Source organism: Oncorhynchus keta, chromosome 2 (genome assembly GCF_023373465.1).
Source record: "Oncorhynchus keta strain PuntledgeMale-10-30-2019 chromosome 2, Oket_V2, whole genome shotgun sequence".
In the NCBI taxonomy this organism is placed as follows: Eukaryota; Metazoa; Chordata; class Actinopteri; order Salmoniformes; family Salmonidae; genus Oncorhynchus; species Oncorhynchus keta.
Window position 1 is genome coordinate 71,971,712 of NC_068422.1, and position 17,921 is coordinate 71,989,632.

At 41.2% G+C, this 17,921-nt stretch overlaps 1 protein-coding gene across 6 annotated transcripts; it reads left to right on the forward strand.

Annotated features, from left to right (window-relative positions):
* Positions 1-17,875, forward strand: LOC118372442 (differentially expressed in FDCP 8 homolog). Of its 6 annotated transcripts, none has more exons than XM_035758337.2 (12): positions 1-205; positions 3,384-3,494; positions 5,436-5,533; positions 7,294-7,443; positions 9,493-9,634; positions 9,970-10,134; positions 10,635-10,762; positions 11,078-11,191; positions 11,671-11,751; positions 15,783-15,923; positions 16,051-16,160; positions 16,445-17,875. In XM_035758337.2, the coding sequence occupies exons 2-12, from the start codon at positions 3,398-3,400 to the stop codon at positions 16,536-16,538; spliced, it is 1,320 nt and encodes a 439-aa protein (XP_035614230.1). In that variant the 5' UTR covers positions 1-205; positions 3,384-3,397; the 3' UTR covers positions 16,539-17,875. The 6 variants fall into 6 exon arrangements, with proteins under 6 accessions (XP_035614230.1, XP_035614231.1, XP_035614234.1 ...); XM_035758338.2 differs by lacking the exon at positions 1-205 and adding an exon at positions 1,034-1,195; XM_035758341.2 differs by lacking the exon at positions 1-205 and adding an exon at positions 1,233-1,356.
* The last annotated feature ends 46 nt before the right edge of the window (positions 17,876-17,921 follow it).

The window sequence follows — 17,921 nt, forward strand, 5'->3', positions numbered from 1 at the left end:
GCCCGCGAGGTATCGCTGCAGAGCAGTATTCCTGCGCTGACACATCCAGAGAAAACATTGGAATCATTATGTGTGATTGCTGATGACAGACAACCCAAGAAGGATACTGGATATATTTGCGAATAAAACTGAATGCACGGCGTTTGAAGTGTCCAACGTCAATCATATACGGATGAAATATTGTTGTTTGGAGGTCGACAATGGGGTAAGTATACCTGTCTAGGGAATGTTAGCTAGCAAGTAGTCTAGCTAGCTAAACTAACGACAGTTTTGCTAGCTAGCTAGCTATTAATATTTACAGTGATTTTAGTTTTCATAGCTAACATTGCCGTTTAAAGTTGCTGGCTGCCTGGCTTATGCAAGTCTTCCAATGTTTTAAAACTCGGAACCTTCTTACGTGCTACCCTTTCGTTTTGTAGGTAACGTTAGCTAACTAGCTAGTTGAGAGACTATTACATTACTAGATAGAGGGCTAATGTCAGAAATCCTTGAAGTTCCAGAATGTAGTGATATGGCAGCCATATTGGTCAGGGAGATATCCAAAACAGTCTAAATTGAATAAACGACAGTAGAGGCATACTCCCGATTTTAGTTACGTAGAAAAATAAAAGTAAGGCATGTGATATAAAAAATGGTTCAATAGAATTATTTTCAACCTAAAATATTGTCATACGAGTTGTATACGAATTTTCTGTGCAAAACAAAGTCGTGGACTCAGTAACATGACTTCGAATCGAGTAACACATTTGATGACTTGATATAAAAGAAAATGACTACTTTGACCTGAAATTCATTAATTAAAATTATCTGGCCAGGTTTTGTAATGTTTTGTCACTCCTTTTGTGGCACAGAGTATACGTGGATTGACTTCCACAAGCAGCCAGAGACAGTAGCCGCGGCATCGCCCTTGCAAAAAATCTGCAACAGATTGGCTAGTGAAACACACACGCGGCACTCTGTTTGGACTAGCAAACTGTCAATCATCACAGGTCGGGTGAGCTAGCGAAGCGATTGATGATTTGCTGTGCAACTATACGATCGAGTGCAGCGCAAACGTCTAATTGTAGGAAGAGACGATTGACATAATAAATATGCAGCTCCAAAAAAATGTGGTGATCAAGAATATTAACGCTTTACTTTGTAAACTTACCAGCAATTGGGCAACACTTATTATCATAGGCCTACTGGTGTTTTGGTATGTAACAATTGCTTGAAATGGGTAATTTACTTATGAAGCTGGCATTTGGAATTTGTTGTTAAAATGTATTATTGTGGCGAAGACGCACCATAGCATCCTGCGCGGAATTTTCACTTGCGCTCTCCAAACGCCTGCCAGTGAAGAACGTTTTTTTCCGGGTAGGTATAATTTGTGAAACGTTCCAACAGGAATCTGTTCCAACAACTTCGTAAATAACAAGGTTGCCAACAAACAACGCGTACAATGTTGTATAGCGGCAGAATAAGATACCGGGTAGGAAGTGGGCTATTTCATTACGTTTTGCACTCACCACGTTTTATTCCGAAAAATGTATGTCTGGTAGCCTATGGACAAACATTAAGAATAAGTTACGTGGTGAGTTGATGCCTATTCGGAAGCTAGTTAGCCAGGTGAGTTGATGCCTATTCGGAAGCTAGTTAGCCAGGTGAGTTGATGCCTATTCGGAAGCTAGTTAGCCAGGTGAGTTGATCATGCTACTTTGTATGCGTTTGTTGGCAACCTTGTACTTTACGAAGTTTTTGTTACAGATTACTGTTGGAACGTTCTCACAAATGATACCCATCACGTTTTCCTGTTGTTGAAGCGTTTGCTGTTGCTTTCAGATGTTGAAATGCATAGGCCCTATTAGGTAAATATATATTCCATCGAATACTAAAATAATTGCTAACGTTTCATAATTCTATCCCCATAACTTTTATTGCAACACGTAGACATTTCTGTTTCTGGTTTGATAAACATACGATCGATACCATTTCATTTAGCCAAACATTCATGTGCACTATACACATCGCGCGATGTGTATAGTGCATTTGAACGTTCGTAAGACTCATGAGGTAGAAGTAATGTTTATTTAAATGTATGGTTTCCTTTGTTCATAATTCCCTGATTATGTCGGAGTTCCGTGTATCTGTGTCTTATGTCTGTCATATTTGTTGTGCGTGAACAAGCGATTGTTCCATGAATGCATGGTGTTGAAATATGAATAATTATTAAGTCTGATTTAAGACGGATGTGGAAATGTTCCTTTTACATTTTAGGACCAGTTTATTGGTTGTAATTGCTAATTGTATGGTCTTTGGTGCCAAGTGCTTATATAACCTGTTTTAGCCCCTGTTAAATTCCATTTGCTTTCTCAGGTGGAGGCTGTACAGTCTTGCCCTCTACCTATGTCTGTTCAGATAGGACAGGTTCAGCCTGATACAGAGGCTATTGCCGGTGTATATTAGGTAAATCTATTTGTATATTTTGTATGATATGGCGCTTTCACCATTGGATCACCAAGGTGTAAATAGGTCTACACTCTGAGCATGTTGAGTGTCTTCTGCTGATGTCACGCCCTTATGACTGCTGCAAGTCCCTATTTTACAATTACATCATCAAAATGTGCTGTAGACAAAATAATCCAAAGGTATGTCTGGTAGACCCAATAAATAAAGATTTGTAGTTGAACAAGGCGTTGCATGTATAGTTTAAAAAACATGTTAAACTTGAGACTTGACTTAAAATTGTGACTGGAATTGACTTGCTCTAAGAATGCACGACTTGTACTTGACTCGAGTCTTGAACCGTTCTACTTGGTACTCCACTTGAGGCTCATCTTGTGACGTTACACTTGCTTGTGACTCGAATAATAGTGACTTGGTCCCACCCCTGATAAAATAGCTTCTAAAATGCATGTAAAATTATAAACTAGTATTTGAGGACATGTTTAGGTTATAAGTCAAAGCAAAAACAGTGACAACCCTCTAAACTATTACTTTTAATGGGAGTCTTGCTTGTTTTCAGACAGTGTGGGTGCTCATCTGAGCTGATCCTGCAGCTCTGATGACTGCTACGGTTATGTGTCTGTGATAATGCATATTACATGTGTCAATATCTGATCCCTACAAGACATCATGGCATATCAACAATGCCTGAGTACCAATTCTCTGTACCCATATCTTCATGCTTATGGTAGCTCACCTTCGTCTATAAAACAGGGAAGATCAACACTCACATTATCAAATACCAAAGCAATAAATGTCAATGCAGCCATATTGACTGGATATAAAATATCCACTTTGTCCTTGAGGGAGTGTCAAGTGAGAGCGACTGTGTGTCTCTAGTCTGTGTGTCTCTCGTCCTTCTGGTTCATGACTGACCATGTGTTGTGTTTCTTCCACAGATGTAGCCTGTGAGATGGAATATCATGAGAGACCTGCTTCTTTTCGCCAAGCCCGCCTCAACCCCTTTGACCGGGGGGAGGAGGAGGAGGGCGGAACCCCACCTCAAGATGGTGAGTTTGTCTGGCGTGTTGGGTAGTAGCTTAGTTCATTGATGGGTCCCAGTATACATGTGAAATAAATTAACACCAGTGCTGAATGTGATTGCCATGTGATGAGAAGAGAATGCAGAGGCAGATTCTGTGTGTTTTGCTCATCTCAGCAAAGGCCTGGAGAATGAATGGGCCGACAACCTGATGACACTGCAGAAGTAGTGCAGTAGCCTGGTGTGAAGTCAGTTCATGTTGTCTGTGCAGCTAGGCTGCATCTGCAAGATTAGAGCTGTAACCTGTACCAGAGCAAGCATTGTCTGCAGAACTATAGTCTGCAAGAGATGGAACAATCTATACATTTTGAAATGATGACTGACTACAGCTGAACAACAGTATAGACTGAAAGAGGAAGAAGGCTGCTGTTTTTTCCATCTCTGTTGCTTAATATCTGATTTAGTACCAATCTTGCAACAGCGCCCTAACCATTATGAGCTCATCAACAACACCAACTGACCCTGGATCTGTAGTTGTCGGCCAAAAGTAATGAGAGGAACTGAGACAGGAGCATTAGGTAGTACTGTGGTTCAGAACGATTCCTGTAATCATATGCCTACACTTGGCTCAGTTCACTAGAACACTGCCTAGGCTTCAGCTGCATCTGTCTGCCTCCAGCTCTCTCTGGCAGCCAGCGACTCAGGATATCTTGTCTCTCGCTACCATGATGTCATCTGAGGTGTATGCAGGTACAAACAATATGCAGGCCTAGGTAGGGAGATTAGCTATGGGTTTACTTGATACAGGCTAACTTGAGACTACCTGCTACTACTACCTGCTGAATGTTGTTTGTTTGTAATGATATCTTCTGGCTTTAGGTCTATCTGATGAACTAGTCAATTGTTAGACACCCAAAATGCTTCTTGCCGAGGGTAGACATCTGTTTGTGGTCCAGGCTAACGGTTGATGAAATTGCAAATGTCATGTAGCATCTCTGTATTTTCATTATATATATTTTTTTTATGATGATAGGAGGGGAATCTTGTCCCTCTGGATCTTTAGGCCTAATTGATCGGTTTCTTACTGTGTTTAGGCATCTGTTACAGCCAAAAGTAAAAGCTTTGGGAAGCAGCTTTTTATCAGGAAGTGGTCTTTGGAGATGTAGAAGCTTAGAGTTTCAGAGGCTAGCCCTCAGCCAATATCTTGTACTGTGTACCCTGGCACAAAACCACACAAAATGGCTTAAAGCCTCTCTCTGGTTCCTCTAAGGCTTTAAATATGTTATCCGTTTACATGCCCCCAAGCCTACCAGCACTCCCTTTGATTTAGTGCCTGAAAAGCTGAACTGTGTATGCTCTGGTGCTGACATTGGGAGCCGAGCTAAACCAAGGAGAACTTTCTTTATCAGATTGTCAGAATGCTTTGATCTGTGTGATTAGTCTGATAATACAGCAACCCCCATTTGAGTTGGTGTCAGAGAATAAAGCTCCTATCTGCCATGACTTGCCTTTGTACTATAATTCTAAGTTCTTTGTTGTCAAAGCCTTTAATGAAGAAGCATAAACGTGTCCCAAATAATTTTACGAAGAAGAATAAGATTATTGCAAATCAGGGACAATAGCCTTTGTTAAATCCAATAGGTGAGGTGGAAATTGTGGGAGCGTAAACTGATGTCTGGCCCACATCCGTACAGTGGGACTGTTAGGTTAACCATATCTTCCTGTTAATCTTGAGGCTGTATAGCCTTAAGTCTGTTACCTAGCAACCTTTAGCACTTCAAAAGCAGTAGTCCTTCCCTGTTTCCCTCTGGTTTTAAACAGAGCACGTATTTGTATAAAAACAGTATCTTGTGACTGCTTTATCCACTCAGAGGGTGAAACTCCTTTTAGACAAATGTGTGTTCTGTAAAAGGTGTGTGTGTGTGAGAGAGAACAATGCTTACAGTACTTCTTGTCTGTCTTTTCTCAGAGCTGAGACCTGAGCTCTTCTCCTCTGAGAGCCGAAGCCAGAGTTTGGACCGAGCCATGGACCTGGGACTGGCAGAGGACCACTTCTCTCGACCTGTCGTAAGGACAATCCTTATACGGCCATTTTGGATGTTGGTGAACCACTGACCAGTCGGTGTGGTTGCATGAAAAGTAATTCATATTGAAAACACGACTGTGATGGATACATTTGTCTATGTGCAGTTTAAATGGCAATCAGTATGTGTTAATGTGAGATTTGGTGCCCGTGTTTGCCCATGCATGGACTTCCAGTGGGACAAAAAAGTATTTGGTCAGCCACCAATTGTGCAAGTTCTCCCACTTAAAAAGATGAGAGGCCTGTAATTTTCATCATAGGTACACTTCAACTATGACAGACAAAATGAGAGAAAAAATCCAGAAAATCACATTGTAGGATTTTTTATTTATTTGCAAATTATAATGGAAAATAAGTATTTGGTCATCTACAAACAAACAAGATTTCTGGCTCTCACAGACCTTTAAGAGGCTTCTCTGTCCTCCACTCGTTACCTGTATTAATGGCACCTGTTTGAACTTGTTATCAGTATAAAAGACACCTGTCCACAACCTCAAACAGTCACACTCAAAACTCCACTATGGCCCAGACCAAAGAGCTGTCAAAGGACACCAGAAACAACATTGTAGACCTGCACCAGGCTGGGAAGACTGAATCTGCAATAGGTAAGCAGCTTGGTTTGAAGAAATCAACTGTGGGAGCAATTATTAGGAAATGGAAGACATACAAGACCACTGATAATCTCCCTCGATCTGGGGCTCCACGCAAGATCTCACCCCGTGGGGTCAAAATTATCACAAGAACGGTGAGCAAAAATCCCAGAACCACACGGGGGACCTAGTGAATGACCTGCAGTGAGCTGGGACCAAAGTAACAAAGCCTACCATCAGTAACACACTACGCCGCCAGGGACTAAAATCCTACAGTGCCAGACTTAAGCCAGTACATGTCCAGGCCCATCTGAAGTTTGCTAGAGAGCATTTGGATGATCCAGAAGAAGATTGGGAGAATGTCATATGGTCAGATGATACCAAAATATAACTTTTTGGTAAAAACTCAACTCGTCGTGTTTGGAGGACAAAGAATGCTGAGTTGTATCCAAATAAAACCATACCTACTGTGAAGCATGGGGGTGGAAACATCATGCTTTGGGGCTGTTTTTCTGCAAAGGGACCAGGACGAATGATCCGTGTAAAGGAAAGAATGAATGAATGAAAACCTCCTTCCATCAGCAAGGGCATTGAAGATGAAACGTGGCTGGGTCTTTCAGCATGACAATGACCCCAAACACACCGCCCGGGCAACGAAGGAGTGGCTTCGTAAGAAGCATTTCAAGGTCCTGGAGTGGCCGAGCCAGTCTCGAGATCTCAACCCCACAGAAAATCTTTGGAGGGAGTTGAACGTCTGTGTTGCCCAGCAACAGCCCCAAGACATCACTGCTCTAGAGGAGATCTGTATGGAGGAATGGGCCAAAATACGAGCAACAGTGTGTGAAAACCTTGTGAAGACTTACAGAAAACGTTTGACCTCTGTCATTGCCAACAAAGGGTATATAACAAAGTATTGAGATCAACTTTTGTTGTTGACCAAATACTTATTTTCCACCATAATTTGCAAATAAATTCATAAAAAATCCCACAATGTGATTTTCTGGATTTTTTTCTTCTCATTTTGTCTGTCATGTTGAAGTGTACCTATGATGGAAATTACAGGCCTCTCTCATATTCTTAAGTGTGAGAACTTGACTAAACTTTTTTGCCCCACTGTATGTGTGTTTGTGTTTTTACTGTATGTCCCCGTTTAGGGCTCATTTGTAGCATTGGACATTGAGCAGCTAAAGATGGCCATAGAGGAGTGTAAGAGATTAATCCTGGAGCTGCCTGAGCATTCAGAGAGACAGAAGGACGCTGTGGTCAAACTGATCCACCTACGCCTCAAACTACAGGAGCTCAAGGTAAGACCAGAGGGGAGGTTGGAGGGAAGTATTGAACTACCCAGAGACCATGAGTTAAGGGGGTAAGAAATTAGTCATGGGAGGTAGATGGCAAGAAGGTAGTTGTATCTACGTAGAAGAGTCAACCAACTTAGAATTTTTTTAAATTTTTTTTTAACCTGTTTTCAGAGCACTTGTGAACTGTGTATGCATGAAAACCATTCACAAATCATTCACTACCTCTTGAAATGTCAATACAATATTAGTGTGTAACATACAGTGCTTTCAGAAAGTGGTCACTCCCCTTGACTTTTTCCACATTTTGTTGTTTTATAGCCTACATTTTAAATGTATTAAATTGAGATGTTGTGTCACTGGCCTACACACAATACCCAATAATGTCAAAGTGGAATTATGTTTTTAGAAATGTTTACAAATGAATTAAAAATGAAAAGCTGAAATGTCTTGAGTCAATAAGTATTCAACCCCTTTGTTATGGCAAGCCTAAATAAGTTCAGGAGTAAACATTTGCTTCACAAGTTACAAGTTGCATGGACTCAATAATAGTGTGCAATAATCGTGTTTAACATAATTGTTTTAAATGACTACCATATCTCTGTACCCCACACTCACAATTAACTGTAAGGTCCCTCAGTCGAGCAATGAATTTCAAACACCGATTCAACCACAAAGACCAGGGAGGTTTTCCAATGCCTTGCAAAGAAGGGCACATATTGGTAAAGAATACATTTAAAAAAGTCATTGAAATATCCCTTTGAGCATGGTAAACTTATTAATTACACTTTGGAGGGCATATCAATACACTCAGTCACTACAATGATACAGGTGCCCTTCCTAACTCTGTTGCCGGGGAGGAAGGAGACCGCTCAGGGATTTCACCATTAGGCCAATAGTGACTTTAAAACACTTAGAGTTTAAAGGCTGTGATAGGAGTAAACTGAAGATTGATCAACAACATTGTAGCTACTCTACAATACAAACCTAAATGCCAGAGTGAAAAGAAGGATGCCTGTACAGAATAAGAATATTCCAAAACATGGGGCAAACACATCACTGAATATCCATCTATATATTTTCAATCATGGTGGTGGCTGCATCATGTTATGGGTATGTTTGTCATCGGCAAGGACTAGTGAGTTTTATTCAGGATAAAAAGAAAGGGTATAGAGCTAAGCACAGGCAATATCCTAGAGGAAAACCTTGTTCAGTCTGCTTTCCAACAGACTCTGGGATACAAATTCACCTTTCAGCAGGATAATAACCTAACACACAAGGCCAAATATACACTGGATTAGCTTACCAAGATGACATTGAATGTTCCTGAGTGGCCTAGTTAGTTTTGACTTAAATCAGCTTAAATCTATGGCAAGACTTGAAAATGGCTGTCTAGCGATGATCAACAACCAACTTTATAGAGCTTGAAGAATTTTAAAAAGATTGTACAATCCAGGTTGCAAAGTGCTTAGACTTACCTGAAAAGACTCACATCTGTAATCACTGCAAAAGGTGATTCTAACATGTATTGACTCAGGGGTCTGAATACTTATGTAAATGAGATATTTCTGTATTTAGTTTTCAATATATTTGCAAAACTTTGTAAAAGCATGTTTTCACATTCTCATTATGGGGTATTGTCTTTAGATGGGTGAGAGAGGAGAAATCAATTTAATACATGTTTCATTCAGGCTGTAACAACAAAATGTAGAATAAGTCAAGGGGTATGAATACCTTCTGAAGGCACTGTAAGTCTTGTTTTGGTCTTCGTGTCCCTGTTTCCTCATTTTATGTCACTCTCTCTGTGGTTGTGTCACATCTAACTTAAAAAATAACATGTGAAACCACCCCTTATAGCTCATGAAGTGTCTGGATTCTGCTGGGATTGCCTGAATTGTTTTAAATATGGTGTCATTCACACTGAGAATGAGTGGGTTGAAAGTGCTGCAGTGAACTCGTTCAGTTGATTAATAACAGACTGTAGTGTAGGCCTCTGACACAATGCTGTGCTCTTGTGCTGGGTTCTGATTGGCTCTGCTCCTTGTCACTCAACAGGACCCTGAAGAGGATGAGCCAAACCTGAGGGTGCTGTTGGAGCATCGTTTCTTCAAGGAGAAGAGCAAGAGTGTGAAACAGACGTGTGACAAGTGCAGCACTATCATCTGGGGTCTCATCCAGACCTGGTACACCTGCACAGGTGGGAGTGCATTAAAACTAAGCCAAAATGTTCTCAGTGGTAAAACCTCATGAACACTGAACGGTTGCAGCTGTATGGCTGAATTTGGGTAAACATATATAAGAGAGAGCATTGCTCAGCAACCAAAACTGAATAGCGCTCAGTTGCTAGGCAACACTGCCCTCTTGAGGCCTTCTATTGGTCGAAGTTGGCCCTGATGAATTAATTGAGTTGGAGAGGGAGATTGAATGAATTGGTATACTGTATGGCCAACTTTCTCTCAAATCTTAAGTCATATATTGAATTTTAAAACAGTTAGCTGTTGACTAATTTCTGTCTCCCTGTTCCTCTCGCAGGTTGTTACTACCGTTGCCATAGCAAGTGCTTGAACCTCATCAACAAGCCCTGTGTGAGGTCAAAGGTCAGCCACAAGTCAGAGTACGAGCTCAGCATTTGCCCAGAGATCGGGCTGGACCGGCAGGACTACCGTTGTGCCGAGTGCCGAACGCCTGTGTCACTAAGTGAGTGTTCAGCCTTTATGAGACCGACTTGATAGCCAATTAGCAGTCAGCACAAATTGAAATATATGGACATGATGTCTATGGACCCTTGTTGTATTAATAACACGATCACAGTTATAAAAGCAATGCCTGACCTCTGGGTCAATGGCCTTTAGGGCTGTGTGGACATTCTTCTCCTCTCACAGACTGTGACTAAACCTACTGTACAAGATAAACCTGGAGCCCAATAAGTGTTAGAGTTCCTCTGTGGGGATCTAAAGAGATTTAGCTAGAGCATTTACTACAACTCAGCATCTCAGCAGAGAATGACTATCTCATTAAGCATTTAATTATGTTGTGATTAGGGAAATGTTTGTTCTGTTGCGTGACAGTGTTAGTTGCATGATCAGTGAGTTGTGTGTGACTGTAGAGTTGTCTCTGAGACAGTTATGTCAGTGAGAGTTGTGTGGCGTGGTGTTATAATCACTCACGGAGCCCCATGCTGCACTGTTGTCCTGTAGGGGGAGTGCCCAGCGAGGCCAGGCAGTGTGACTACACGGGCCAGTACTACTGCAGCACCTGCCACTGGAATGACACCGCGGTCATCCCTGCACGCGTCATCCACAACTGGGAGTTTGAGCCACGCAAGGTACCAAAGAGAGATGCTAATAGCACACTGTTTTTCACACAGCGAGGCACTTCAACAAACTCTACATTATATTACATGATGAGCAGCTGGTAAAGAGAATGCACCGCGGTTTCCTTTGGTGACTGTGTAATGAATAAAAATCACTGAAGAACCAGGCCTGAAGCCAGGAATAATAATGTTGAGCGCATAGAACCCTATCACAGTGAATCACATGGAGACAGAACACATTAAAACACTGTTTTCTTAATGTCTGTGTTTGACTATTTGCATTCTGTGCAGTTCTATCTCTAACAGTGTCCCCTGTTCACTGGTCAGGTATGTCGTTCCTCCATGCGTTACCTGGCCCTGATGTTACCTCGGCCTGTATTGAAACTGAGGGAGGTCAACCCACTGCTCTTCAACTTTGTGGAGGAACTAGTGGAGATCAGGGTAGGTGACATATCAGCAACAGGGATTCTTTTTGTGACATAAATTAATTTATGTTTTTGTCTTTTTGTACAGTTTTTGGTTTGCCCTCTATTTCCACTCCATATAAACTGGGATGAAGTCTGGGTTTGCTATAGAACTTGTTTTGGTAGCTCTTCCTTGTCTGTACTATCAAACAGTAGACCAGGCCTTTGTTTTCAGCAGATTCTCACCAGTCAGCAGTTCAATTTGTGCCAGTGTGTTTTGTGGTGAGGGATTAGAATACTGAGGGAGATAGACAGCTGTTTCTGTCATTGGGCAGATTGTCGGGCCAGAGAAGGAAAAACACTTGCTTATGGTATATAAAAAAAATAGTTCCATGAAATATGGGGTGGGTTGCACATTCAAAAGCGATTTTCCCAAAGAACATGTTGTGTCTGACATTGGCCCATGGAATCAGGGTGTGACTGATGGCTTGTGTATGAATGTGTTCCTCCCTGCAGAAGCTCCGTCAGGACATCCTACTGATGAAGCCCTACTTCATTACCTGTAAGGAGGCCATGGAGGCACGGCTGCTACTGCAGGTCAGCAAACATCCCCGCAATATCAACACATCACCCCCACAACATCATAAAGGGCATTGCATTTGTGTCCAGTGCCTTGCATAAAGGTCTTGCAGCAGTATTTATTTTTAAACAACTCAGAGGAACCCATTTTTGCTGAGGTCATGGCTGATAGTATGGGCTGCAACAGCACCACCCTCTGGCCTTTTATTAATAACATACTGATATAAGAATCAAATCAAGTTTAAATTATCACATGCTTCGTAAACAACAGATGTAGACTAAGTTAAATGCTTACTTATGGGCCCTTCCCAACAATGCAGAATACAATAAAGAAAAAAAAAATATATATATATATATATACACACACACACACTACCAGTCAAAAGCTTTAGAACACCTACTCATTCAAAGGTTTTTCTTTATTTTTACTATTTTCTACATTGTAGAATAATAGTGAAGACATCAAAACTATGAAATAGTACATATGGAATCAAGTGTTACATAAAATGTTCAAATAGCCACCCTTTGCCTTGATGACAACATTGCACACTCTTGGCATTCTCTCAACCAGCTTCACCTGGAATGCTTATCCAACAGTCTTGAAGGAGTTCCCACATATGCTGCACATTTGTCTGCTGCTTTTCCTTCACTCTGCGGTCCGACTCATCCAAAACCAGCTCAATATGGTTGAGGTCGGGGGGATGTGGATGCCAGGTCATCTGATGCAGCACTCTATCACTCAAATTATTGGTCAAGTAGTCCTTACACAGCCTGAAGGGTCATTGTTCTGTTGAAAAACAAATGATCGTCTCACTGAGCCAAAACCAGATGGGATGGTGTATCGCTGCAGAATGCTGTGATAGTCATGCTGGTTAAGTGTGCCTTGAATTCTAAATAAATCACAGACCGTGTCACCAGCAAAGCACCTCCTCCTCCATGCTTTACGGTGGGAAATGCACATGCGGCGATAATCCGTTCACCCACACCACGTCTCACAAAGACACGGCGGTTAGGACCATTAATCTCCAATTTGGACTTACCAAAGTACACATTTTTACCGGTCTAATTTCTATTGCTTGTGTTTCTTGGCCCAAGCAAGTCTCTTCTTCTTTTCGGTGTCCTTTAGTAGTGGTTTCTTTGTCAAAATTCGACCATGAAGGCCTGATTCACGCAGTCTCCTCTGAACAGTTGATGTTGAGATGTGTCCGTTACTTGAACTCTGTGAAGCATTTATTTTGGCTGGTAACTCTAATGAAATTATCCTCAGTGTCTTCCATTCCTGTGGCGGTCCTCATGAGAGCCAGTTTCATCATAGCGCTTGATGGGTTTTGCGACTGCACTTGAAGAAACTTTCAAAGCTCTTGAAGTGTTCTGTATTGACTGCCCTTCATGTCTTAAAGTAATGAACTGTCATTTCTCTTTGCATATTTGAGCTGTTCTTGCCATAATATAGACTTGTTTTTTTACCAAATATGGCTGTTTTCTGTATACCCCCCTACCTTGTCACATGCATTCCAGGTGACTACCTCATGAAGCTGGTTTAGAGAATGCCAAGAATGTGCAAAGCAGTCAAGGCAAGGGTGGCTATTTGAAGAATCTCAAGTATAAAATATATTTAGATTTTTTTTTTTAACTTTTTTTTTTTGGTTACTACATGATTCCATATGTGTTATTTCATAGTTTTGATGTCTTCACTATTATTCTACAAAGTAGAAAAAATAAAGAAAAACCCTTGAATAAGTAGGTGTGTCCAAACTTTTGACTGGTAATGTACATGTTTATAATAATATTTAAAAAAAACAATTAACACAAGGAATAAGTGCACAATTATAGATTGGCTATAAATACGGAACATATAAAGTGTTGGTCCCATGTTTCATGAGCTGAAATAAAAGTTCCCAGAAATTGTCCATGTGCACAAAAAGCATATTTCTCTCAAATGCTTTGCACAAATGTGTTAGTGAGCATTTCTCTTTTGCCAAGTTAATCCATCCACCTGACCGGTGTGGCATTATCAAGAAGCTGATTATTACACAGGTGCACTTTGTGCTGGGAATGATAAAGGGCCACTTTAAAATGTGCAGTTTTGTCACAAAACACAATGCCACAGATGTCTCAAGTTTTGAGGGAGTGTGCAATTGGCATGCTGACAGCAGGAATGTCACCCCAGAGCTTTTGCCAGAGAATTTAATGTTAATTTCTCTACAATAAGCGGGCGGCAGGGTAGCCTAGTGGTTAGAGCGTTGGACTAGTAACCAGAAGGTTGCAAGTTCAAATCCCCGAGCTGACAAGGTACAAATCTGTCGTTCTGCCCCTGAATAGGCAGTTAACCCACTGTTCCTAGGCCGTCATTGTAAATAAGAATTTGTTCTGAACTGACTTACCTAGTAAAAAATAAAATAAAATGCCATTGTTTTAGAGAATATGTCCTGGAGACCACATGGACCTCCATCTGTGCGATCGTGAAACTGATGAAACTGTGGGTTTGCACAACCGAAGAATTTCTGCACAAACTCTCATGAAACCATCTCAGGGAAGCTCACCTGTGTGCTCGCTGTCTTCACCGGGTTCTTGACCTGATTGCAGTTTGGCATCGTAACCGACTTCGATAGCCACTGGCATGCTGGAGAAGTGTGCTCTTCACAGATGAATCCCGGTTTCAACTGTACCGGGCAGATTGCAGTCAGTGTGTATGGCGTCGATTGGGTGAGTGGTTTGCTGGTGTCGGTAGGGTTATGGTATGGGAAGGCATAAGCTATGGACAACATTTTCCAGTTCTTCATGGCCTGCATACTCACCAGACATTGAGCCTGTTTGGGGTGCTCTGGTATGATGTGTACAACCGCATGTTCCAGTTCCTGCCAAGATTTAGATGCAAGTGGCTGTTCCACTGGTTGTCATAAGGTGTATGCACCAATTTGTAAGTCGCTCTGGATAAGAGCGTCTGCTAAATGACTTAAATGTAAATGTAATATCCAGCGTTTTTCACACAAAACATTTGAAATTGTTGCATTTTGAGTTGTATTTTTGTTCAGTGTATATGGATTACAGAGTCTATGTTCAAGGGTACAGGGAAATGGAAGTAGATATGTACATATAAACTCAATAGAAAAAGAGACGTTCTCTCACTGTCAACTGTGTTTATTTTCAGCGAACTTAACGTGTAAATATTTGTATGAACATGAGATTCAAAAACTTAGACATAAACTGAACAAGTTCCACAGACCCGTGACTAACAGAAATGGAAAAATGTGTCCCTGAACAAAGAGGGGTCAAAATCAAAAGTAACAGTCAGTACCTGGTGTGGTCACCAGCTGCATTAAGTACTGCAGTGCATCTCCTCATGGACTGCACCAGATTTGCCAGTTCTTGCTGTGAGATGTTACCCCAGTCTTCCACCAAGGCACCTGCAATTTCCCGGACATTTCTGGGGGAGGGCAATGTCTAACAGGTGCATGTTCATTAATTGTTTATGGTTCATTGAGCAAGAATGGGAAACGGTGTATAAACCCTTTTACAATGAAGACCTGTGAAGTTATTTGGACTTTTACAAATGACCTTTGAAAGACAGGGTCCTGAAAAGGGGAGTTTTTTTTTTTTTTTTTTTTTTTTTTTGCTGTGTTTAGGTAGGGGTAATGGTCTTTAATGCTAGGCCACAAATGTCAATATGGAAGTTATGTGAGTTAATGGGTGACCTCGACGTTACACAGCTACTGTACATTCTGACATGCATACAGTCGTATGTAGGCTTAGTTGTGAGCAGTTATGGTGTAGGATACATACAGCACCAGAGGGGATTATTCTAGTTCATATGCAAATGTAAAAAATAAATAAAGTGTTAGAAAATATTGTCCCAAGTAAGGGTTTGTTTTTACAGTGAAAGGGACTCAAATTTCACGCAATGCTTTTAGTTATTACATTCTGTTAATTAACATTCAGTTGGTCAGTTAACCTAATTTAATTGATATGGAAATGTTTCATTTCTCTCTCACGCTCCCTCTCGCTCTAATATATTTATTTATTTATTTGAATTTCCCTTCCCCTCTTAGCTCCATGATCGCCAGCACTTTGTGGAGAACAATGACATGTACTCGCTGCAGGATTTGATTGACATCTCTAGTGGCAGACTCAGCTGCTCTCTCACAGAGATCCACACTACCTTTGCCAAGCACATCAAACTGGACTGTGACGTGAGTTGTATACAGTACTTGTCTGTCACAAAGGTGAGGAAGAACCCAACTCATTCTGGGGAGAAGTTTTGCTGAAGCTGTAGAGACCTGTGATACTGAGCTGTGCTCTGTCTTTTGCCCTCTCCAGCGGTGCCAAGCCAAAGGCTTTATGTGTGAGCTGTGTAAGGAGGGAGACATCCTGTTCCCGTTTGACAGCCACACCTCAGTGTGCCACGACTGCTCTGCTGTCTTCCACAGGTCAGTCCCTTATCTGTGGACACCAGAGGCTGATGGGAGGAGCTATAAGAAGACGAGCCCATTGTAATGAATGGAACGGTATCAAACACATCACACATATGGAAACCACATGTTCGACTCTGTTGCACTTATTCCATTCCAGCCAATACATTGAGCCATTCCTCCTATAGCGCCTCCCACCAGCCTTCACTGGCAGACACGTTTATAAGACTTATGTAGTGTTCATGTATAATATCAGTGATTGGCTGACACTTGGCTATTTCCTGTGTGCTGTTTCTCTTTAGGGACTGTTTCTATGACAATTCCACAACTTGCCCGAAATGTGCCCGGATGACCGAACGCAAGCACGATGATCCACTGTATCCGAAAGACACGTAGCCCTGTCGATCTAACCTTGTCACTGTGACTGACCACCTGTAGGAGCGACCATGGCACTTTTTCTTATGTTGAGGACCATCAAGACATTTTTCTGACACAAACATGACTAGCTTTCCCTCTTGCTCTCTCTCTCTGTTTTTTTTTGTGGGGATGTTACTTTGTTCCAGTTCAGTGGACTACAGAAGATGGTAGCAGGATACTAGAGTTTTATATGATCCGGTAAAGAAGTGTTATACTCTGAGACTGGTTGCATTGTATAGCCCACAGAAACACTAAGCCAATGTTGTTCAGTATGTGTGTTACTGTGTGAGAGTACTGTATGGGCATCCTGTTGCAGGCATGAATTGCAATGTGGGTCACATAACTGTCTTTACCTCCTAACAATCTATATCTTTAACTACCCTGAAGTAGGTGTTAAATTCCAAATTCATCTTAACAAATCAATTTAACAAAAACTAACATTCACCTACAGACCTTAACTGGCATTGATAACAAGAGCCAGGTATTTCTAGTGAGGTTAGGTCATAGTTCTTCAAAATTACTTTCCTAGGGGCATGAGGTATTTCACCCCCCTGTTGTGAAACGATGTGTTACGTGATGGACAATGACACTAAAATTGGTTTGATTATTTGTTTGAACACCACAAAATGATCTGGCTGAAACACTTGAGAAGAGAACATGTGGTTTGTATGTTATGTCTTACTTTAACGCAGTACTTTTTCACAAAATTATTGGGCAGTCATGTAAACAAATTCAAGAGGGTAAAGTCAAGGAGAGCTGATTATGATGTGCTGATTAACTATATCTTAATTTGACATTGTGTGCTGAAATGTTTGGAAATCTAGTTGAACACTGTGCATTTACCCATTGATCAAGTCATCTATTTAACCGTATTGTTGTGGGTTGGTTTGCAGCACGCCTCAAAGTATGGCACATTCCTTGAACTGACCAATGATACTTCTGGACACATGAGCGTGTAAATGTTTTATGTTGACAAATTATTTGTTTTAAAATAATGCGTGTTTGGCCGTGTTATGTTTTTCTCTGCATAATGTTATTGATAACATGCAAGTGTTATGTTCCATGTGTTAGTGAAAATCCAGATATAAACATGAATTGTAAGGTCATGTGACATTAAGCATGAATAATGTATTAATGAATTCTGTTGTGAGGAGTTGTTTTAGCTGACACTGTGGCAGCCTTTGCCAATGTAGCCCTTGGCCCCAGGCCTGTGGCAGAGGCTAATGCAAATATTACTATGTGCCGTGGCCATACTAAATGCTGTTTTGAACAGTGTACCAACAGTAAACAGTGTATAAAGATTGTTTCTGTCTGATCATCGTGGAAAATGTGACCAGTGAATGAAGAGATTCAATCATCCGA